At 51.4% G+C, this 22144-nt stretch overlaps 3 protein-coding genes across 4 annotated transcripts in view; 1 reads left to right on the top strand and 2 right to left on the bottom strand.

Annotated features, from left to right (window-relative positions):
- Positions 1–1760: 1760 nt before the first annotated feature.
- On the bottom strand, positions 1761–12594 carry ANAPC2 (anaphase promoting complex subunit 2). Its single transcript, XM_083807291.1, has 13 exons — positions 12462–12594; positions 11218–11840; positions 10603–10735; positions 8268–8442; positions 8009–8128; positions 7403–7520; positions 7140–7321; positions 6851–6992; positions 6032–6107; positions 5251–5454; positions 3579–3708; positions 3006–3241; positions 1761–2267 (listed from the first exon to the last, which is right to left on the bottom strand). The coding sequence occupies exons 1-13, from the start codon at positions 12543–12545 to the stop codon at positions 2055–2057; spliced, it is 2436 nt and encodes an 811-aa protein (XP_083663417.1). The 5' UTR covers positions 12546–12594; the 3' UTR covers positions 1761–2054.
- On the top strand, positions 12565–15596 carry LOC310884858 (uncharacterized protein). The gene is made up of 3 exons (XM_083807303.1): positions 12565–12669; positions 12756–12955; positions 14812–15596. The coding sequence occupies exons 1-3, from the start codon at positions 12618–12620 to the stop codon at positions 14938–14940; spliced, it is 381 nt and encodes a 126-aa protein (XP_083663429.1). The 5' UTR covers positions 12565–12617; the 3' UTR covers positions 14941–15596.
- Positions 14764–22144, bottom strand: part of TPRN (taperin) — a 19785-nt gene continuing 12404 nt past the window's right edge. Inside the window, exons 2-4 of one of the 2 annotated variants that reach the window (XM_083807289.1) lie at positions 18548–18728; positions 17956–18086; positions 14764–17589 (exon numbers count right to left, since the gene is read on the bottom strand). In XM_083807289.1, coding sequence (XP_083663415.1) covers positions 17527–17589; positions 17956–18086; positions 18548–18728 — 375 coding nt within the window. In that variant the 3' untranslated portion in view covers positions 14764–17526. The remainder of the gene's footprint in view (positions 17590–17955; positions 18087–18547; positions 18729–22144) is intronic. The other variant, XM_083807290.1, reaches the window with a different exon arrangement.

Raw genomic sequence — 22144 nt, 5'->3', positions numbered from 1 at the left:
AGTAAAAACAGGATTTGTGGGCAGCACTTGTTCAGCTTCAGGAACCAAAACAGCCTCAACTACCCCAAGTGCAGCACCACCACCGCCAGCAGCCGAGCCAAACCTTTCTTGGTTTTCCAACGAACCCGAGCACAGCTACTGGGGTGGCAGGGGGCAAAGCCCTGTCCGCCAGCAACGGCTGTCACCCGGAGCGAGAGACCCAGGACATCCTGCTGTCCTTCTCTGAGCGGCAAGAAGCGTTGGACCGGGGATAGCCCAAGTCCAAGTCATCAAGGAACATCCTCATCTGCTGGCTGGGACACAGAGGATCACCACGGGACAGGCTCTGACCAGGGCACGGGGTGGTCCTAGGGCTTTCCCAGCTGGGATTTGCCCACTTGGGGAAGAGCAGGGGGCTTGGAGGACAGCCCCCAGCGCATCTCCAGGCACTGCTTCAAATCACCAAAACTTGCACCCCCACACCAGCTCCAGCTGCCTGAGAGGAGGACACGGGGCTTTTGTTCCCCTCTGTAAGAGGGACAGAAACCCCTGCTGCAGCCTGATCACAGGGGTTTTGAGGGTTTTATTTAGTTATTAACAGCCCCTAGAGCACAGGGAACATTTGAAGCTTAGTAATAAAACACGTTAACCAGTTCCTAGTGCCACAAGACCACGAGCCTGGAGCAAAGTGCCACAAGACGTGCTCTCACCCACAGAGGAAGAGCTGCAAATGTGCACGAGAGGGAGATAAGCCGAGAGCCCACAGCAGCGCTAAGGGTGCCCACATTGGGGGACTTACAGGCCTTTAATTTAAGTAAGAAAGGCAAGGCTGGATGTTAAATACAGGTTGTTTTATCTGCTCTAAGAGTCTCTCATGCACCCGGACCCACAGCAGAGCAGCCAGGGTTACAGACCGCCCGCCCCTGTACGCTGTGTGTGGCCGCTGGTGGCAGTTTCAGCTGCCTGGGCTAAAATATTCAGCAGGGGATGGAAAGACTTCTTGGGGTGTGGAAACTCATTCTTTGCCTCACAGAAAGCACATTTTTTAGGAAGAGCCAGATTTCCCCAGCATATTTCTCCCAATAAGCAAAACCCACCTGGAAAGCAGGACTGGAACCCTGAATGCTATTCAGCAGAGACTGAATCCCAAAACACATCCATTGCTTCATCTTGTATCCAGGCTGGGGACACAGTGTCTAAGCATAGCTCAGGGATTATCCCATCCAACTGCCTCACTGATCTCAGCAATGCCAGTAACCCTGAAGCACGCCAACAATGCACACTTGATTGTAACAGCGGTGGTTTTCAAAGGGGATGTGCGTTCATGCCGTGGTGGGGCTGCCCTGCCAGTGCCCGGGTAGTCCTCTTATATCCTCTAGGACTAAAGAGCTTGCCTTGAAAAACTGCTGCATGTCATCATCTAAAGCACTCTTCATTCCACAATAAAATTATTCCACCCATATTAAAAGCCCTGAACAAGGCTAAGGGGACCTTGGAGTCTCCTCGGAGCCAAAGGAGAGAGGATGAACACCACACTTGTTTTTACGTAGGGCCTCACTCACCACAACCAGCCTCAAGAAGCTGCTGGAGCCACACAAGGAGACCCAGACACAGCTGCAGCCAACAGCCCCCTCCCAAAACCTCCCAGGGCTGCAGCTGGAGACCCAAGGAAAGGACGATGGTGCCCAGCAGGCTGGGGACTTTCCTGCTGGCCCTTTCAGCGTGGGAAAGCTGATGCAAAGAGCGCTCTGCCAAAAGGAAAGAAAAGAGTTGGTACCATCTGAAAAAGAGGATTGCTGGTTTTTATTAACCACTGAAGTAGACCCAGACACTCATTTATGAGCGGAAAGTAATGCGAGCAGCGGCTCCAGGCCAGAAGTTCTGTGGGGTGCACAGCCCAGGCCTCTGCTGAGCTGTCTCCACGTGGAGAAGGACACCCTTCTGGGAAGGGGGCACAGCAACACCCCCTCCAGCAAGAAAAGTTACCCGGCAGGACACAGGGAGCTGGGTGGCACTTGAGGAGCTGAGCACAGGCCCAGAGAAGTGACACACAGGAAAGGAGGAACACTTGCAGTCTAGTTGCAGTTCTTGGGCAGGCGATAGACACCTCCCGAGTAGATGAGTTGCTGGTCCCGCACCTTTTTCTGGAGGAACCCCTGCAGCTCTTGTGTATCAATTTCTGTGACCACTGGGCCTGTCATCACGAACATCTTCAGCATGCTGTGAATCCTCTCCAAGGAGAGGCTCTCGAGGTTGGTCAGCATTGCCTGGATGTACGTCCAAAACAGCTACAAGGGGACAGGCAAACAACAGTAAATCACAATCGCATTGGTGCCATGAAGAAAAGGAGTGCTTTAGTATCCCATATCCCAAAAACACAGCAGGGCTGTGGCTGGCAGTAAGTTCTGTTCTCAGCCATGAAGGCCTGGCCTTTAAACAGGAAATATCCAAGAAGAGCATCAGGTATCAGGACACGCAGCTAGAAGGCAGGATCTGGCCTGCAGCACATGCATGACCCTTAGTGGATAAACACAGGTAGGACACCTTCATGCTGCAAGGTGGCACAGCACACGTGCAACATTACACACAGGTACAAAAAGTGCTGGAAGTGTCCAGGGCCCCCACACAGACAAAGGTCCAGCCAATAGTGCTGGGTAAACCTTCTTAGCAGTCTAAGAGCAAATAAATACTGCTTGGGTAAATCCAAGTAATGTCAATTTTCAAATATGAAATCAAATCTCAGGCTACTACTTTTTTTTTTTTAACCGAATTAACACATTTACAAACATCCAAATGGTTGCCTGGCTCAGGCATTTTTCTGGAGTGAAGGCTGCTGTACAATACCTGCATCATCATTGTTAATTATGTTAATTATTTATCACTTCAAAAACCCCTCAAGCTGGACTTGGTCACTGTAGTGGAAAACGCAAACCCAAAGTGCAAGTCAAATCCATCATCCGAATCGGATCCCCAAAGCCAAAAGCACTGGATGTCTGCACAGGCACCCAAGACACACGGACAGGTACCTGCAGCTCTTCCTCCTTCTGGTCAGCCTGCGACGCCATGGCAGAGTCCCCCTCCTCGTCGCTGTCGATCAGAACAACCTTCTCCACCTGGTCCTTCTGCTCCTCCTCGATCACGGTGAAGGTGCCTGGGGGCTCTTCGCGCAGCACACCCTGCTGCAGCCACAGCGTCATCTTACGCTTCAGCGATGTCACGGGCACCTTGAGCACTTCACTCAGCTCCGTCAGCGTCCACGTACCTGCGGAGACCACCGCCGTCAGAGAGGAGCGCAGGGCACCTGCCCACCCTGCAGCACGCCAGGATTTAATCAGAGGATGGGGAAGGCTGGTGAGCCACGGCCAGGAGCAAGCAGCTATGTGCAGTGACTGCCTGAAAGCAGACTGGGTGCTGAGCTGTGACGCTTCTGGGTGCTGTCTCCCAGCAGAGCTGGAAACCCAGCCCTAGCTACAGTAGATCCAAGCCCAAAGCAGGTCTTCCTCCTTCTGCGAGACCTCTCATGCCCCACAGCCACCAGAGCAACGTGGCCTTTCCACCCACCCGTGGGTGATACGAGGAGTGCCTGCTGTGTCACTCACTCTTGGTCTGGAAGTGCAGGATGATGGCAGCATGCACAGGAGACACTGACAGGGAGAGGGTGCGATCGGCCAGCTCCACGTCCAAGTTCACCAGGCCCAGGTGGTACTTCCAGTTCAGGGTCCTCATGGCCTGGAAAAGGGGGAAGCAGCAGATCCTCCAGCCCCTCTGTTGCCATGGTGAGCTGATCTCTATTCACCTCCAAGAAATACAAAAGCTGCTCCCCTCCCCAGGAGTCTCCATCCCACCATCCATCCATTCCCCACACCCTCAAAGGAAACATCCTTGGCATAAGTTGTTGTCCCACCCTTGCCCAAGACCAAAGCCCCTCTCCTGCCTGAAAACCTCTGGTAGGGTCAGCACAAGTTGAGGAAATGCTGAAATTCCAACTGCACCACTCAGGACAAACTCTGACCAAAATATAAATACTCATGTGGGGCGGGATTTCCTCAGAAGAGAGGCAATCTCTTCTGATACCAATGTGAAAAGAGCATTGCTTGTTTTGAAGGCTGAAGATGCTCTCAAGTACCAGAGTCGAAAAAATAAAAAATAAAAACAAAATAAAAGGCCACTATTGTACCACCCCTAACTACTTTTTGCAGGCACAAGCATCAGTTGGCATCCACATCTGGCACACAGCTGCAGCAGCAGGAGGAGAGAAAATACAGGATCTAGAGCTAGGAGCCTCCCAGCCTCACGGCATGTACCACCTGGTATGTAACAAGTTCAAGAAAGGATACGGAAAACCAAGCCTCAAGTGGAGTCAGAGAACAATGGGATAGGCAAATGGAAACATCAGTGTGAGACACCAAATTGTGTTTGAGTTAGCTGCAAAGAACCATCTGTGCATGCACACAGACTCTACACTGGCATGACAAGCAGCCTTGAGTGATCCATGATCCAGAGGCGTGCTCTGCGCTCCACCAGGTGAGAAGCAAGGAATAAAGGTAAGACCACAGCTCTGGAAGTGACCTACATCTCTCCATAACTTCCAGACACATGCTCCTGCTTCCAATGCGTTGGCTAATTGCCAGGACCAAGTGCCGAGCTGCAAAGTGACCAAACCCACTTGCACCTAAATCACCTGTCACGGAGCTGAGGGACCATCCTGAAATGAATGAAACATCCCAGGAAAAAACACAGAGAGAAGACACAATGTTCACCTCGCTCTGGTCTGACACTGAATCTCCTGCAACAGGCTGGAAAGGAGACCATGCGAAAAGAGCTTCTTTTCAAGAGGACAAACAGAAAAGTGACAGGGTACTGAAGATGAGAGGTCCAGCATGGACAGGATGTGGCTCTTGTTACTATAGCAGTTATGCCAACAAGCTTAGACCAGACTCAGATGCCTAAGTCCTTCCACCTCACTGTCCATTTAACTAACACTGATTTGTCTTAGAAAACTCTCTGAACTTTTAGAAAACCCCATAAAGGCTACTAGTCAGGCACCCCATAAAGAGAGAAACCATTCTTTTCGAAATAGCTAAGCTACTGCAGCTTCTAATCCAGTTTCAAAGCTGAAGAGCTTTGGGATTCCACCATAACAGTGCAAGTGTTGTAGCAGCTACACCTTAATGGATGTTAAAGGGAACTTCGGAAAAGCTGTGCAAAACCATGCTATAAAGTGGAGGTAACAGCATAAACCTCTTTTAAGGAGGGTTAAGGATGGCTCACCTTTAATTTCTCATACTTCTTGGAATAGGCTTCCATGGCTTCCTTGACCTGCTCTGGAAGCTCTAGCTTCTCCTCTTTCAGCGGTGGCCAGAACTCACTTGACAGGATAACAGCAACGAGGCTGAAAGGCGGCCTCTCCTCCTCTGGGAGCTTCTCTTCCTCATCACGAATGTTGGCATTAATGCGTCTCGAGTCAGCCATATCCTGGAAAAGGCAAAGGAAGCTAAGGCAGCTCCTTCTCTTCCAAGTCAGTGCTAAACCTTAGGAAAGGAGAAGCTTAAACAGGGCACCTAACATTGTGTCCAGGAGATGATGGGGACATTGGAAAAGTCATCAACATTTGTGCCTACTAGCCACTAAGCCAGGCTACTAGATACTCAGAAACATGTGTGGGGAGGCTGGGGAAGGACTGACAACTCAACACTGCCCTACAGCGGAGCCCCTCCAGACTTGTCTTCTTCCCACTGTGCCCCCAGTGAATGAAACTCCATAGCCCCAACCCTGGAGGAGCTGGAATAGTCCAGCTCCTCAACAGCCAGAACCCTGCACTGCAAGAAGGGCAGGAGAAACAACAGCACCGGAGCAACCACCCCCGAGTCAATAATCCTACCCACAGGACTTGAAGAACAGACATTAGTGAACGCAATTCTGCCAATTCAGCCCCCTCACTGGGATTCCCATAACCCCATTTCCCTAAAAGACCCTTTTTGGGTCACTAAATCCCTCACCTTCACCAGTGAGCTCAAACACCCAGAACCTGAATTAACAACAACAAAATTACCTTTAACATGACTTCGCAATAGTGCATCTGAGCTTCACCAAACCGCAGCTTGAGCAGCTCCACGTTGCGGATTTCCCTGGCAAGAGAAACAAAGGATCAGACACGTTCCTCTGACAGGTTAGCCTGGCCTGGCCCCTATCCCTTGTGACACAGCCAAAAAAAAGGAGTCCCTGACATATGGGTGCTCTTCCTAGGAAGCCTCATAAGGCTTCTTGTCTGCAGAGGATGCCTCCCAGCATCTCAGTGAGGAACAGCCACTTGCTCTGTAGGCCAGCAGCTTTTTGAAGACCCTCCAACCCCTTTTGTTCGGACAAGCACAGCAGCAGGCCAGCCTCCCTGACTCCACAGTACAGCCCCAGCATTTGGCGAGCTACACGCAGGAGACTGCTCGTCGCAGACATGGCCCGCACTGGCTGCACGTCACGGAAAGGAAAACCACTGCAGCTGATGATTCAATAGACAAACCGGGTTGCGGCTGAGGTTTCCTGATGCTTCATCCCCTTTTTGTACCTTTACACTTTCTGCTGACCCAAAGCAGCCCCTGCAGGTTGTCAGAGCTACCAGAACATAAGGGATGGAGCTACGAGGGTGTCTGTGCTTCCAGTTTCCTACATTAGTGCAAGCCAAGGGCAACACTGAGCAGGAAGCAGCCAGTGAATAGGTGAGCACATGAAATTCTAGGTGCAAACCCGAAGCTGCAGGGAAGACAGAAAGATAATCCCGACTCCAGAAATGCCATTTTGTAGGACCAAGTCTGAAGTACAGTTTTGTCAGGTGATTTTACCTGGAAAGCCCTGGGGCTGGGCATTGGGACCTCACCTCTCAGCACTGTAGTTGAACTGATGGAGCAGCCGGTCTGCCAGAAGCGTGCGGTATTCGTTGATAAACAGGTCCTTGCTGCCATAGATGCTCACCAGCAGGCTGATGATGTCTGAGGACCGACGCTTGGAACTTGATTTCCCTAGGGAAATTCAGCAGACAACAGTGGGAGATTATCAAAGACCTGCCCCAGCACAGGTCAGCTCTAGAGGACTAATGAGTGACTCAGGACTACAGACAGCCACGGGAAGAGAGTGGGGTGCCTCGACTTCTGTCCTTGGCATCTAACCTGGATCTGCATCAACCGGGTCAGGAACCCAGTCCCCTGGTTCTGAGATGTCATCATCACTCTCCTGGCCATTCTCCAACGTCACAGGATCAGCTTTCGAGAGCTCATTTGCAAGATCACCAGAGCCCTCGGCATCCCCTGTAAGGCCGGCCACAATCTGCCGCACTGTGTCTTCCCGAGTCCTGCCGAAAGGCAAGAGAAACAGCAAATGAAGGGGAGGGTAGAGAAGAGGAATGCACAAGACTGCCCTGCAAGCCTCTTACCTGAGATACTTCCTGATGGGCTCGCAGGCAACCTCCAGAATAACCATGGAGGGGTCAAGCTCCCGCAAGGCTTTGATGGCTGAGATGTACAAAGTGATGATGTCTGATGTGTTGACACCTACAAGAGAGGGGCAGGGGGGCAGTTCAGAGTCCCAGAGCACAGACTAACAGTCTGGATGCAAGACAGGCTGCTCCAAGCCCTCTGTTAGATCTATGGAGCTGAAGGCAAAGGGCTTGCTGCCCTTCTGCCCTGTCCACAGGGATAGATCAGACCCATATGACTGAGAAACCAGTCCCAACCACAAACACAGGCTCAGAGACTACAATAAACCAGCTCAGCCCAGGCTGTGTGTTAACAGAGAAGCCTTTAACCGCTTGGATAAAAGCTAGAGTTCTAGGTCGGCTTCTCACTGTACCCCAAAAATGAGGCAAGAAGGGGCTGGGATGTAATCAGCTACTAGTGCCCAACACGGGGAGCACACGACGTGCAGAGCCTGGCTGCCTCTCGCTCAACAAACACAAAATGGGATGACAGCTCCCAGCAGATCCCCACTCATGACCAGGCTTCTTACAGTGTTGTGACATACACAGGGATGTAAAACCCACCAGGATGCAGAAGTCGCATTTCCAGAGCACTTTTTAGGGAGCTGAGCAGCTGCTGCCTCTGATTAGTCCTTTCCAGGCAGAACTTGAGGTCCTCCACAGCAGGCTTTGACTCTGGGAAATCTACAGACCAGGCAGTGATTAGAAACTGTGCCACGCTCCATGGGGAGGCAAGAGGAGATGGCATGGCACATCAGGAGGTGACAGATCTATCATGAATCCAAGCCCAGGAGTGAATGAACACTGAACGGGTCACGCCTACCTCGAATAATGCTGAAGAGCTCTTCAATGCGCATGCTGGCGTAGATGCGGTAGAAGAACCTCTGGACGTGGCACCGCCAGCGTTTCAAGGTGCTGCTAGCTTCTGGAGTGGAACGAGCCAAGGGACCATCCTGCAGGAAAACTCTGCTGAGCCAGCCAATCACTTTCTCAATCCACTGCAACGGAAGAGGGAGAGCAGAGAGCTGGTGAGCACAGCATCACCTCTAGCTGCTCTCCAAACACACCCTGGCTGGGGTTATAGCTGGGGAAAGCCTAGCTGGAAGAAGAGCTGACCCCCATGACCTACAGGATGTAGACTCCGCAGATTTCAGTGAGAAGATCAGGGGTGACTGAGGACTGTGCACAGGTGCTGGGCTCCAAAAAAAAAGGACAAGGTATATTCAAAAACTTGCAGACTATTCAATTCTTGCAAAATTCTGTTCTTTTCTATTCCACACTTGCGGAACTATTCTCTTTATGAGAATTTGAGTAAATTTCCCATCTCACCATCTTTGGCCCAGAATTTCTGTGCTTCCTGAAATCAATAAAGAACAAGCAAGCCACCTCAAAGACTCGCAGATATAGTCATACCAGCCAAACTCAGGCACTTGAGACAAGACCACAAATACCAACCTTGTCACTTAATTAAATCCTACAACCTGATCAAAGAGCATCAGGAGGCTAACTTTGTATATTGGAGATTTAGTTTTCTACAGAGAAATGTGCATTTGTCGTTATTTCGAATGTACTCAGCTACAATATCCAAATATTCAAAACAAATTGTTTTATTTTCTCTTTAGGGTAACAAAAGCATAACGCTACCTGAGGTAGTATTTGAGTATTAATAGTTACTAGATATTATTTTTTGATAACCAGATTTGGACAGCCTGAAACCAAAATGTCCAGATCTGTTTTGCTGATGTTAATTTTTAGTTATCTGTTTGACTGAGGGAATGCTGAAGACGTGAGGAATGCACAAGTTCTGCTAATAATTACAAGGCAGTACAAACCTGAGAAGTACTGAACACCTGGGCAGCAATTCTGGGCAAAACTGTAGAAAAGCTGATAAAGCATTCTGCTAAAGAACAAAAGGAAAGGACTGTAACTGATGCAGAGCAACTCAGTTTTAAGGAATACCATTATTATCAATCCAACCCATTTTTTATCCTGGGCGTTTGTCTTCTCTGAGTGTTCCTGTTATAACTGGATTATCAACTGACATTCCGGACTGCCTCTGACATGTCTGAGAAGGAGGTTTGCTCTTAGCACTTGTACATTTAGCAAGCTCTTTCTCAGTTTTCTCCTATTTAACCTTTAGCTAGCCAGGTTTGTGCCTTTTTTTCTTTAATGTCTCTTCCTAATGCTAACATCTTCTAATGTCCTGCAGCCAAACACACCGGCCTTTTCTGAAGACGTGGGAGCACGGGGACCTTCTGCAATGTGTGACAAGTGGAGCGCAGCTGCATTTTCCCTGGTGTCCTTAAACAGTCTCCAGGTCACCTGAAAGCATTTTACACTAGGGCCAAAAAAGAAAGTGTTGCGCAGCAACTACTGGGAAGAAAATTCCAAATCACTGCCGCTGTTTGCAGACAACAAAAAAGGCCAGCATGACAAACAGCGAGGAAACTGGGACAACCACGCAGAGCAGCCTGGTTCGCATGGCAACCTGACCTCACGCATTGTTCTTCAACGCAGGCAAACGCAAGGGCATGCACCAAGGAACAAAGAGTGCAGAGCAAGCCTGCAGAACAGAGCCCGTATCCCAGAAGAGGCATAACTCTGAGAAGAATTTTAAGGTCATACAGAGCAAATAACACAAACTCGGTTTAAGGTAGCAGCTGATAGAACTGGATAGATGCAAGGAAGGATTTTAATTCTGTATGCAGCCCACTGGAGAAATCAATACCAGAACACTATCTCCCATCCTTGCTTCCTGATTTAAAGGGATGCTGAAAAATTAGAAAGTGAAAAGAGCTGCACAAATTGAAGTTATGGGCCCACCTATACACAGGGAGGGCCTTCTACAGGTTAGGTGGCACTTCACGTTCACATAGATTGTAGAACAGAACCACAGAAATTCCCTCGTTAATAGGGACATCACCAGGTGAAATGTAGCGGTGTGCTATGCATAGGTCAGAGCAAACATTCTCCTGTAACATTAAATCAAAATGGAAAGTTTTAACCACTCCTCTTCTGCCTGGGATAGTGGAAGTCACAGCCCAGGAACAGACATTTTCAGGGAGAATCAGGAATTTCACCTGAGCAGCTACACCAGTAACAGGAGCAGCTCCACATCTCCAGAGCAAAGGCCCTGACTGCCCCCACGCCTTCCTCACCTCCTGGAACTCATTCAGGAAAGAGTGCTCATATTCGCCCCTGCATCTCTGCTCCATCCTCTCCTCGATCATCCTGTGCAAGATGGTTGTGACAGCATCGGCGCTCACTCTCTCCAGCAAATTCAACCGGCGGCTGCAGACACAGACAGAGACCTGTTTCAGAGTGACCAAAAGCGAAAGTACAAGCAAATAAAGAAAATCTAACTAACTGAAGGCACCGACCTCCCCGCTCTGAGAGCCTGCACAGATGTACTACATATATGATAGATGAAACTACTGCTATCCCATCTTATTCAGAAGCATTTTTTTCTAGCTATCAAAAGCTTTTTCATTTAGAGAAGTTTGCTTCTTTGGGACAGAAGGCCTTAAAAAAGACGGTGATATTCCCACAGCCAGTAAAAAGAACTTCAGTCTAAAGATCTGCTCCAGTTCAGCCACCAGCTAGCCAGCAGCCACAGAAACTCTGTGTGAAGTTTCCTAGGCGGTACTATGTCACTGCCTGCGTAACCCCATGCACAACTCCTCCAGTTTTCAGACACAACAAGACCTGCTGCTGCCACCCTCCCTGGACTATCTGCTCGTTCTGTGAGCAGCCCCAACACATAACGTACGTACAGAATGTCATTGAGCTGCTGAAACTGCTCCATGGCTTTGGGACACCAGCACTGCTCCCTCTTACTGCCGCAGCCTGCGCACACCTGGCTCTCCCCTCCGCCCTCCTCCGTATCACTCTCTTGCTCGTTCTCACTCATGCTGCTCTCACACTCGTTCATTCCTTCTTCTCCTTTCTTCCACTGCCGCATGTATATCCGGAAAGTGCGGCTATAGAACTGCTGGATCATTTCTTGGAAGGACTTTGTGGTGGAGAAAAAAAGGATAGCTTTGAACATGGTGTAGACCTTCTCTTGCAGCATCTGAGCGCCTGTCCCCAGCAGCAAGCCCGCCTTGGTCCATCTCTCCAGGAGCTCCAGGCTGTTTAGGTAGGGGTCCAGGCGGCACTTGAGAAGACAAAACGCGTCCAGGAGGAGTGAGGAGCACTGAGGCTCCTCCGCGGTGTTTTCATACTGGCCAATGCAGTTCCAGAACTCAGGAGCTATATTCGCCTGAAGGTCCGTCTGCAGCACCTCGATGAACCACTCTTCCACGATCGAGTGCAGGTCGTAACAGCGCAGCACCTCCAGGGCAGCCCGCAGGTCAGCATCCTTCAGCGGCCCCACAGGATCAGACCTTGGTGCTGCCTGGAAAGCAGAAGGGACAGCAAGTCAAGCACACTTCTGTAGGTAGATCTGTGGCAGAAGAGACCGCTTGGCCCTGAGGAGTGGAGACCAAATGCACGCAGGCTCTGCTGAACAGCACCAGGCCAGGGTCTCGGACCACTGCTGGAAGCCAACCATCCACCTCAGAGGCCCAATTCCCAAACGCCACCCACCGCGGTCCCCGTCGGCGGCTGCTGCAGGAGGCACAGGCTGGTGCCACGTGCCACCCCAAAACACAAGGCCCTGGAACAAAACCCCAAAACTGTCTTCCGCAGGGAGCAATCAGGCAGACAGCTGCAGCACCGAGGGAGGAAGCAGCGGTCTTTCTGGCCGCTTTTCCATCACACAGCTCGTCACGGAGGGCGTTTGGGCCATGGCACCTCATCACAGAGGGCTTTGGGGCCACGTCGAGAGAGCGAACAGAAAACCAGACCCGAAAGTAGAGGGGCCGGGGCCGGACCCCGGGACCCCCTCAGGCACCACGGCTCCCCCGGGTCTCCCCCGGTTCCCCCCGGCCCCAAGACGAGGGCGGCTGCGGCGTCCCCCCCGCGGCGCCCCGAGCCCTCGGCACCCCCCGGCCGCCCCCGGCCGCCCCCCGCTCACCAGCCCCAGGGCCGCGGGCGGCACCAGGGCGGTGCTGAGCTGGTGCCAGGCCGCCGAGAGCTCCTCGCCCGCCGGCGGCTCCATGCGGGCAGCGCCGCAGGAAGAGGCGGAGCGCGGCGGGGCCGTTGGCAGGGCCGGGCCGGGCCGGGAGCCGCGATGGGCGAGCCGGGCGCGGCGCTGCAGGGCTACAACGCGGCGCTGCTGGAGGGTGAGCGGGGCCGGGCGGGTGAGCGGGGCCGGGCCGGGCCGGGCCGGGTGCTGACGGGCCGGGCCGGGCCGGGCCGTGCCGGGCAGGGCTGGCGGAGCTGCGAGCCCGGCGGGAGGAGCTGAACGGGCGGATCCGGGAGGAGGAGGCGGAGCGCGGCCGGCTGCAGGCCCGGCTCGGGGCGCTGAGCCAGCGGCTGGCCCGCACCAACGAGAGCCTGGCCGGGCACCTGGCCGCACGGAGCGACCTGGACAGGAGCATCGCCGAAACGGAGGCGGCTTACGGCAAGGTACCGGGCCCGACACCCTGCCTGAGGGAGGAAAGGGGATTTGGGGCGGTCTGGGGGCTCTGCTGGGCTGCCCCCGGCTGAGCAGGGGCGGGGGAAGCCACAGCACGCTGTGAAAATAGAGGGAAATGGTCCCTGGGCCCCCGAACCCTGACAAAAGGCCCCCCTCACCAACACTGTCATCCGGGGAGAGGGGAAAGGAAAAGGAGGAAAGCAGACACGGCCAGAAGACCAGGAATCCAAGCAGGTAACAACAAACCGATGCCAGAACTGTTGGCCCCGCTCTTGCTGGCCTACGCTCTTTTTGCTTCACTTTCATGTAAACTCATCTTCTGTCTTTCTATTAGGCAGCATCTGCCATATCGTCATTGAAAGAGCAGGAATGTCAGAGCAGTAAGGGGGCAGGAGACAAGCGAACAGCACAAGGGCTGACCATCGCTGTCATTTCTGTTGTGGGATGGCTCAGTCCCTTCAGCTTTCCTGGATTTGTAACCTCTGTTGGGCAGGGACTGCTTCATTCCGCTGACAGGATAACAGCTGAGTTCGCTTTTAAAATAAAACTCCAATCAGCTTTTGAAAAAAGTAAAAGAATCTTTCCAGGTAGTTGCCTAAATTTTCCTTTTCCCCCCTTTTTTTGAATGCAACAACTGCTATAAGTGTTGAATCCTCTTATCTCCTCAGGCCAGTACCTTCTGGCCAGCCTTCCTGGCAGCAGCTGTTTTTCAGATGAAGCTGGAGCTGACTTCTCTGCCTGCTTCACGACCTGATGGTTTAGGGTGAAGGGGAGAACTCACATAGAAAATGTAACAGCTTAGAAATTTTGTTGTAAAGCTACACAAACAACAGCAAAGGTTCTAAAAGAAACCTCCCCTGAGATACAAGTCACAACCCCCTATCCTACAAACAAATTCATGTTTATTGAAATTAGAAGACAAAGTCACAGTAGGTAAAAAGCCAAGGTGGTTAGGAAAGGAAATGCAGACATCCTGCAAATAGAAACAAGTAAAAAAGTTCCTTTCCTGTGGATTTCCATCTCTTGTCTGTAATCATACTCCTTGCCTTTCCCCCAGCCCATGAGTCGCAGGACTCCGTCCCCATCCACCGCATTCTTCCATGGACACAGACGACAAGATCCCAACTTCTAGTGGCGTGTCGGCCTTCGGGGCACTTGCCTTCATCTCTTCTCTGACCACTTAATGATTTCCACAAGTTCACAGGAGTGTAAAAATGATCTTTGGGACTACAGCCCTGCTACAACATTTTGTTACAGTTGTCCACCATGTTACAACTTTACAACGGGGAGATGGACAGGCAACAAGATTTTCTAAGCCTAGCATAGCCTTGTATCCTAACGCACCACAAGTGCGAGTGCTAAATTATATAAAACATAAGCTAAAAACAGAAGAAAATGAATAAAAGTAGAAAGATTTAGTCTGACTTAAGGTCATTGTGGAGTTGAGTAACATCTTGAAGCAAGAAACCTAAAGTGTGCAGTTTTAATAGTAGAAGACAGTTGAAACGGTGTCTGAGTACAATTCTAATACTGATCTAAAAAGCCCAAGTGTCAGCATCTCTTAAAAACTAAAGTTTAGTCCACAGCCTGCTGCAGCAGGAAGTTCTCTGTCTCGTGTTCGAAGACAGATAAATTGCTTAAGTTATTTCTTATTCAAAAAATGGGCATAAACCAGAGAAATTCCTCCACGGATATTCCTGCAGTGAGATAGAATACCTAATTCTCAGCGGTGTATCATCCTAAGGGATGGAGAGTCCCTCTTGCTCCAAGATAGATCAGGTGAATTCAGAGAGAACTGTTTAGTTGATGTAAAAAAATAAGCTGTTTTTATTTCCTTCTTTCCCAGATTCTGGAGAGTTCTCAGACATTGCTAGATGTCCTGAAGGGAGAAATTGGGAGTGCTAGTAAAGCCAGTGAGCCGAAAAGCACTTCAAAACAAAAAGAAAAACTAACAAGTGGACAAAAGCATTCCTAAACTTGTTCTTCAGCCTGGCAAAGCCTGTTGGTCTGGGACAGCTGCTGTTCTGGTACAAGGATGCCACATTTAATAAAAGTGTTTGTTTGCAGGAGTACGTTTTCCTTTCAAATGCACTTTGGTATTAGTTAGAGGACTGCTAAATGTAATCCCCTCGTGCTAGGGATCAGGGTAGGTATCCTACAAAAATACCCTTTCTTTCGGGCACAGTGATACCAAAGCATATCAGAGGAGGTGACACATGAGCTAATGCTCCTGCCCTGAGCCAGCCTTCAGCTTGCTTTGCCAAGAACAAGCTAAGCATTCGTCTGGTACAGACAGGGATTAGCACGCAAAGTCGGGAAGTGCAAAGGCAGCACTCAGCGAGGTGCGAGTCACAGCCACAAGGCAGAGCGGGCAAACTGGGAGAGGGAATAGAGTGGTCAGCAGTACACCAGAGCACCATGGGCCCCTCTTGAGATGCACGCTGCGCTCTCGGGCCTCCACCGAGCCCGTCCTAACTAGAGAAGGTGCAGGCACAGAGCTCATTCACTGAGATCATCACGCAGAGTACCAGAGCAGCATTTCAGTCAGCTGAAGTCAGTGAAGCAACCTGGAGGATATTGTTCACTTTGATCCACAGCAGAATGAAGCCAGGACTAGTTCAAACAGCTTGTCCCTAACTTAAACTGCAAGCAGCTTTTGCTTCACCACTTGCAGTTTTGTTAGGCTGCAACTCTAGAGACAGGGCTGCTATAAGGCCGTGGCCTGAGCTTTCTGCAGTAAAAGATGCTCACTGGGACCTTTTCTACTAGAAAAAAAAGTGCAGAATGGTTTCCTCCCTGCTCACCTTTGGCCCTGTGTGTAGCTACTGGCTGTGGGCACTGCTCAGTGTTCACGTATCTGATAGCTTAGTTTTCCCTTAAATCACCAGCAGTCTTAGCATCTTGCTTTTTAAGTGTTTCATTACTGGGAAAAGACTTCAGCACATAGGATTCGCTGCTCTTTCCACTGTATTTCTGCCATTTCTAGATAATTTTGAAAGGACGAGTCTTAGAAGTGCAAGGAGAAGAAAAGTGCTCCTTGTACCTCCAGCCAACATTTAACAAAGTGGTATCTCATTCTTACGGATTATCTTTCCTGAAATACACAGGCACCCAGGGCAGATGAAGAGGAGAACAGGTAGAAGTAGGTATGGCCTAACATTTATCCTCAACTGTATTTTTCAGCAGAACAAACTTCCTCCTGCTGCTACAATATACACCAAAACGAGTGCAAGGCACACAAAACATTTTCAGTTCTTAGATCGGTGTCAGCTTGACTAGACATTCATTGTCTATATGTAATAGACAAACCAATAAAAGCATCAAATGTAAAAGATGCCAGCCGGGTCCTTTAGATAGAGCCACATGCTGGGGTACCACTCATTTCATCAAGCCCAAAGAGGCCATATCTATTCCAACCGCATCTCTTTTAATCTCAGAAGTACAAATCACATTAGCAGCAGTGTTCAGTCTTTTCCAGAGTGCAATTTTGACCCTGAGTTTACAGTAGTAAAGAATTTAAATGGAAGAGTCTAGCAGATTCCTTTGCATATTGGCTGCATTAAACATTTACAATGGAACTATAAAAACACTAGAAAAAAATCATATTCCTTGTTCAAGTTCTGCAGAAGAAAGGAGTGAAACAGCCCTTCTGTGCTTTGCATAGAGAAGCAGAGTGAGCATGGCAAGAAGCAAGTCTCCCCGCCAAGACAAATACATCTTGGACCTGGCCTCATTAGATTCTGGAACAAAACAAGAGGAACTGGCAAACAAGCACAATTAGCAATTATTAGAGACTGGACAGCAGAGGCAGTTACGGAGAGATCAAAGCTATGGCCAATGTTTGGGAATCTTCAAGAGGCTCAAGCCAAGCTAGCCTGGACGCTTCTTTACAGATCAGTGCAAAAGTGACACCTAAAACTAAAAGCATTTATTCCCCTTCCCACCCCTCACATTCAGCTTCCTTCACAAGAACTGACACATAAATTCCCTGACAGCTCAGGGAAACTAGACCCAGAAACATGTTGGGAACAAACCATGAACCTTCAACAGTTCTCCGAGCTGACACCCGCTGTCATCCCACTGTCATATCACAACCACAAGAGCTACCTGCCCAGATATTCCCAGGGCTCAACCTTCAGAACTGTTCTCTCGTTAGGGACCCCAGCGAGGAAGTGTTACAAAAGCTGTCCAGACCCCATACAGTGCTTGGATGAGCGGACTCGGGTAAGCACTAGGAGAATCTACATCCATCCTGTATTACAGATGGGTTCTTAAGAGGCTTGTCTAATCGACAGCTGATCTTGAACAAGGAATATATGCAAGGCCACAGGTAGAATAAATCATATGCCCTAAAAGTAGTAGTTAGGTCCCAGAATCCAGTGCAAATATCCTCCATAGACACCCAATGGCATCTAGTCCACCCTTGGCATCAGGATCCTATGAAAACTGTGATGAGGGAGGGACGCAGAAGCTTATTTCTGTGGTGCTTGCGTGGAGTCTCAGGAGGTGCACTGACGGGTTCTGTCCAGCAGCTGCTGCTGCAGGCTACAGGACGAAGCGATCAGAAGTACAGGGCAGGCTCACTGCTGAAGTCGGAGAGTCCGCCCTTCTCCGCTGGGGTGAGCTGTGGAGAAAGCAGAGTCGAAATGGAGGCCTCATCAAATCTAGAGCAAGCCAGTACCCACACCTCTGGGTGGTGAAGGCTGCATTGGCACCTTGCCCGGGGCTAACGCGCGCATTTAATTCCCCTCCAGAAGTGCCCTGCAGTACAAAGCGTGCCAACTGCCTTAAGACTTCCTCACACACAGGGAGAGGCAGGGCTGCTGGGGGCAGTGGAAGCTTGTGTTGATCTCTGCTTCCCCTGCCCAGGGAGACGTGCCACGCAGGTGTTCAGGGGAAGGCACGTCCTGTCCCACCCGCTGTCCAGACTAATCCGAGAGCCGGATAAGAGCGGGACAGGACAAAGCCGCAAGCTGCTTTGAGGTCTCACCATGACTTGGTTCCCATGGGAGTCAGCTTCCTTCAGGGGGGGTCTCTCGGAGGCAGGCATCTCCTCGTACTTCTGCTCCTGCCACTCGCTGAACTTCACAGAGTGCTTTGGGGTGTAGCTGGATAGATCTGCTGGAAGGACAAAGCTGACGTGAGCATTTCTCACCACCCCAAAAGGAAGAAGGGTCAGGATCCTGGCCAGGGACAGGACGGAAGCTGTCCCTCTGCAGGATGGGCAAGGAACTTGTTCCTTTTGCCGGTAAAAGCCCATGCCCTGCTCTCTCTAGGGGCTGCCAGCTCCCTAGCAGACATCATGGCACACCACGTACCCCTCTCAGTTAACCTGGCAAGGAGCATGAAGCATATTTTTAAGTTTTGGGCAACGCATAGCATCTTAGGCAAGAGAGGTCTGGGAGTTCCCTGATCTGGTTCAAGCCCTGTCCCTGCTAAGCCCCAGTTCTGCTGTCAGCTGGCAGAAGATCACTTCCATTAACATCTCCAGCTGCGCAGAGCGCCAAAATGGGCTGTAGGAAACATGGACAGTGTCAGACACCACCAATAACCCCACGATGCAAACGGAGCACCTCGCTCACCTGAGTTAGGTGTACTGGGATGCAAAGTGCTATTTGGGCGTGGAATGTGAAAGGTGCGAGACTTCTCCTCCTCCGTTTCAGAAGCGTGTCCTTCCTCTTCGTCCTCTTCTTCTGCCAGCGAGCTCTCTGATGGATACTCAAACATGGTCTGCAAACTTGTCTCATTGAAGGAGATCTTCATCTAGACAACAGCAAAGAAGAACTGTTACAAAGCAGCATCAGAAACCACTGATCCCCAGGTTTCTTCTGGCAAAGACCACCTCCCATCCCAGGGCTTTGCCCTCCAGTAAGGAAGCCATCACGTCTTCCCACGCCTCTCCCCGTATGCCTTGCTGAACCTCATAGCGCACTGACAGAAACCACAAAGGCAGATGGCCAAACAGATGGGACAGAGTCAGGAGGCTCAGAGGTGCTCCGGTGTTTTGCCCCAGCACACGCCTTGCCACCATCTAACACCGTGATGCCAGCGGCCAGGGAGCTGCCGGCATGTCCCTCAGGAGGACACTGACGAGGGGAGGAGAGCATCCTCATGTTGAAAAGGTGGCGTCTCTAACGCCTGCCGACTCCTTTGTGTACCCATGCTCTAGGCAATAGAAATACCAGTGACTAGGACCACGTTTTTGGGAGGGTATCATGGCAAAAAGCTATTCATGCTCTATAAAAAAAAATTAAACACCAGAAGTAAGAAGATGGAAGCAGCTAAAGGCAAAATGGTAACAGGAGGTATTAGAGAGTGAAAATACTGGACAAAGGGGAGGTCCTTAAGGTTCTGTTTCAAAAGCGACACATGGGATGATGTTTAAGGCCAGCCCTCGCTCTAAGAGCCTGCTTAGGATTTTAAATTCATCACGTGAATAACTGAGAAAGCACATTCTGAATTGGTTACAGGACTGTAATCATCATTAGGATGCTGCTTAAATAACCCTGGAATGAAGCAAGGAATTTCCACTGGGAACTGGGACTGCCTGGCTCCAACCTCCCTCTAACAGCCATCAGGAAGTGGGAGGCAGGGATCAGAGCCTCCTTCTCTCCTCCAGGCCAGCAAAACGGCTTCCTCAGCTTCCTGGCCAAGCCCAGGGAACCCCTTGGTGGCCTCTGAAGGACTTGCTCCAGTTTCTCAACATCTTCCCTGCAGTGGGAAGGCCAAACCCAGATGCAGTAACTCCAGATGTGGTCTTCCAAGTCCAAAGCAAAAGCTGAGGGCAGGGGTTGTTCACCTGCTGCTTTACCTGTCCTAATCATTACCTAGAGTCCTGCTTAGAAGATCTGGTTACAATTCATCATTCTTGAACAGGTGGAGATGAAATTCAGCCCGTTCACGCTAGCAGAAATAAAGGTCGAGAAAAAGCATAATGGCTCTTTGTAAGTGCACCAAGAAAATAAACACCAAGGCGCAGAGAAGAACTGCTGATGCCAGCATACAACACAGACAAACAAGGAGGATAAGCTTGCCAGGAATAACTTTAAGCCAAAAATAAGGAAGTATCTAGCCAACTTGGATCAAGGTTCAGGACCAGCTGCCTAAAAGGGTGCTGAGATCCCTTTACTTATAACTGCATTTAAAATTGAGCTAATAGGGTTATGAACAGAATTAAACAGACACAGTTGCTTGTGACAGGCAGTAGGAGCCGGACGATTCAGAAGATCTCTTCTGATCCTGTGTAATGACCAGTAGGAAGAAAGTACAGCACATCTGCCCCACGTGCCGTGTTTGCAGTTTCCCTCACGTGCAAAATACACAACAGGCCGAGAAACAGCACGCGGCCCTAAGCAGCTTTCAGGCAACCTCACACCAAGCGTGCCGCTCAGACACACATACTTCTTGCAACAGCAGCAACTCCTTCGCCTGGTACAACCCTGCTGCTGCCTTGTGCCCTGCTCAGGCCGAGCCCACGATTGCAGGGGTGGGAGCCTGCGGACACAGTGGAGCCGGCTGCCACGTTGTGCTGCTCTGCCCGAGCCCAGGATGCGCCCCGGGCACAGGCTGGCTCCTTTCCCCACACCCCAGGAGAAGGGGATGGAAACAGAGGGGGCAGCCAGCCGCCTCGCCCCGCTCCCTGCCCCGGCCGCTTTAGCTGTCCCCAGGTGACACGGGGCGCGATTACAGTTCAGAGAAAAAGGACTGCAGTAAAACAGCCCTGAAGATCAGAGCACCCTGGTTGCTGAGTTTCTCAGCCCTGCCGCTGCCCTAGATGCTCCCTGACCCGAGCCAGGCAGCGAGTGCTCACAATGTGGCCTCTGTGCTCCGGGGGCTGTGAGGACGGCCCTGCCCTGTGCTCCTGGAAGCTGCGGGGCCACCCCAGGACCAGGCACGGCACTGCCAGCACATGCTGCAGGGCAATGCATGGCTAAGCATGGCAAGCACAGGGGACAGGACAGATCAACCTGGTTTCTCTAATTCAAGCTTGGGAGACACAAGTAGGTTTTTCCTGGTTTTCTGCTAACAAAAGGAAATCTCTAAGAAAAATGACTTTGAGACCAATTTAGACCAAAGCTGTGCGTAGAGCAAGGGGAGAAAGCAGCCCCACCCAGGGAGCGAGGCCAGGGCAGGAGCAGGAAGCAGCAGCAGTCACCAGGAGATCCCTGGCAGCGCCCGAGGCCGCGTGCCACAGCCCAGCCCAAATCACAGCAGCCCTGCTTGGTTCGCCCGCGACCACGCAGGAGGCTCCGCGCTTGCCGTGTCCCTGCTGCTGAGGGGCCACGACGCTGTAGGAGGCAACGCTGAAGTTATTCAAAATGAAAGGCAATCGCTGCCTGCAGCAGTGCCAGCCGGACGCATCAGGGCCCGAGGGAGGGCTCGTACCCTGAGGGTTTGCTGCTTCAGCAAGCCCTCCCACTGAGGCAGCGCAGCCTGCAAGAAGGCTGACTCCAAGCACAAATTCACCACGGTGCAGCCCCCCCAGCACCTCGCTGGCCTGCCCCGTGCTGGCATCCCAACCCCTGCACCCAAAGGCGCGGCACCAAGGAGCAGGAAGGGCCCGGCGGCCGCCCCAAGGCTGCAGTAACGCTCTCGAGGACGCGCCCAGGCAAAGCAAACAGTGGGGGAACAACCGCCCGCTGGCACGGGGTCGGACTCCAGCACCACCGCCTTCCCCGCTCCTGCGCGCCGCCCCGGGGACACGCGTCCACCCCTGGCGGGAGAACCGAGGGGAAAGGGCCCCAGAACCAGACATGGCCCCGCGGAGAGCCGGCCGGGGCAGCGCAGAGCTGCTCAACGTAGCCAGGAAAAGATGGAGAAAGACTTATTAAGAGAAAACAGGAGGAAACGAAACGTGGTTATATGGCTGCCTCAAAATGCCTCTAAGCAGCAAGGAGCAGAGCTGGGCACTGTCAGAAACTGCATGTAAGGAGCACGGGCTGGGTTGGCCCCAGGAGCACCTAGAAATAAATAAACCAGAAACCCAGTAATGGTACAGTCAGCAGCCAGGCAGCCCCTTGCGAGACTGTGCAGACTTTTACAGAAACACAAAAGGTGACGGGGTCATTTTCTTTAGAAGAAAAATGCGTCCCAGAAGAGCCAAGCACGCTGGAGCCCCGTCGGAGGAGCCCGCTCGCGGCGTCTCGGCACGGCTCCCCCGCCTCTGCTGCGGCAGCAGC

The sequence above is a fragment of the Anser anser genome (genome assembly GCF_964211835.1).
Source record: "Anser anser genome assembly, chromosome: 21".
NCBI classification, from domain to species: Eukaryota; Metazoa; Chordata; class Aves; order Anseriformes; family Anatidae; genus Anser; species Anser anser.
The sequence above is the reverse complement of the archived record's forward strand: the minus strand, read 5'-3'. Positions and strand labels throughout refer to the sequence as shown.

Bases quoted from the DNA above. Each gene is read 5' to 3' on its own strand.
- ANAPC2 (XM_083807291.1), bottom strand. From the start codon at position 12,545: ATGGAGCCGCCGGCGGGCGAGGAGCTCTCGGCGGCCTGGCACCAGCTC. The intron at 7,521-8,008 runs GTGGGTTTTACA...CCTCTCTTGTAG, and splicing joins AATGCGACTTCTGCATCCTG to GTGTCAACACATCAGACATC. The intron at 6,993-7,139 runs GTTAGATGCCAA...GAATTTCCCTAG, and splicing joins CCCGGTTGATGCAGATCCAG to GGAAATCAAGTTCCAAGCGT.
- LOC310884858 (XM_083807303.1), top strand. From the start codon at position 12,618: ATGGGCGAGCCGGGCGCGGCGCTGCAGGGCTACAACGCGGCGCTGCTG. The intron at 12,670-12,755 runs GTGAGCGGGGCC...CGTGCCGGGCAG, and splicing joins CAACGCGGCGCTGCTGGAGG to GGCTGGCGGAGCTGCGAGCC. The intron at 12,956-14,811 runs GTACCGGGCCCG...CTTCTTTCCCAG, and splicing joins CGGAGGCGGCTTACGGCAAG to ATTCTGGAGAGTTCTCAGAC.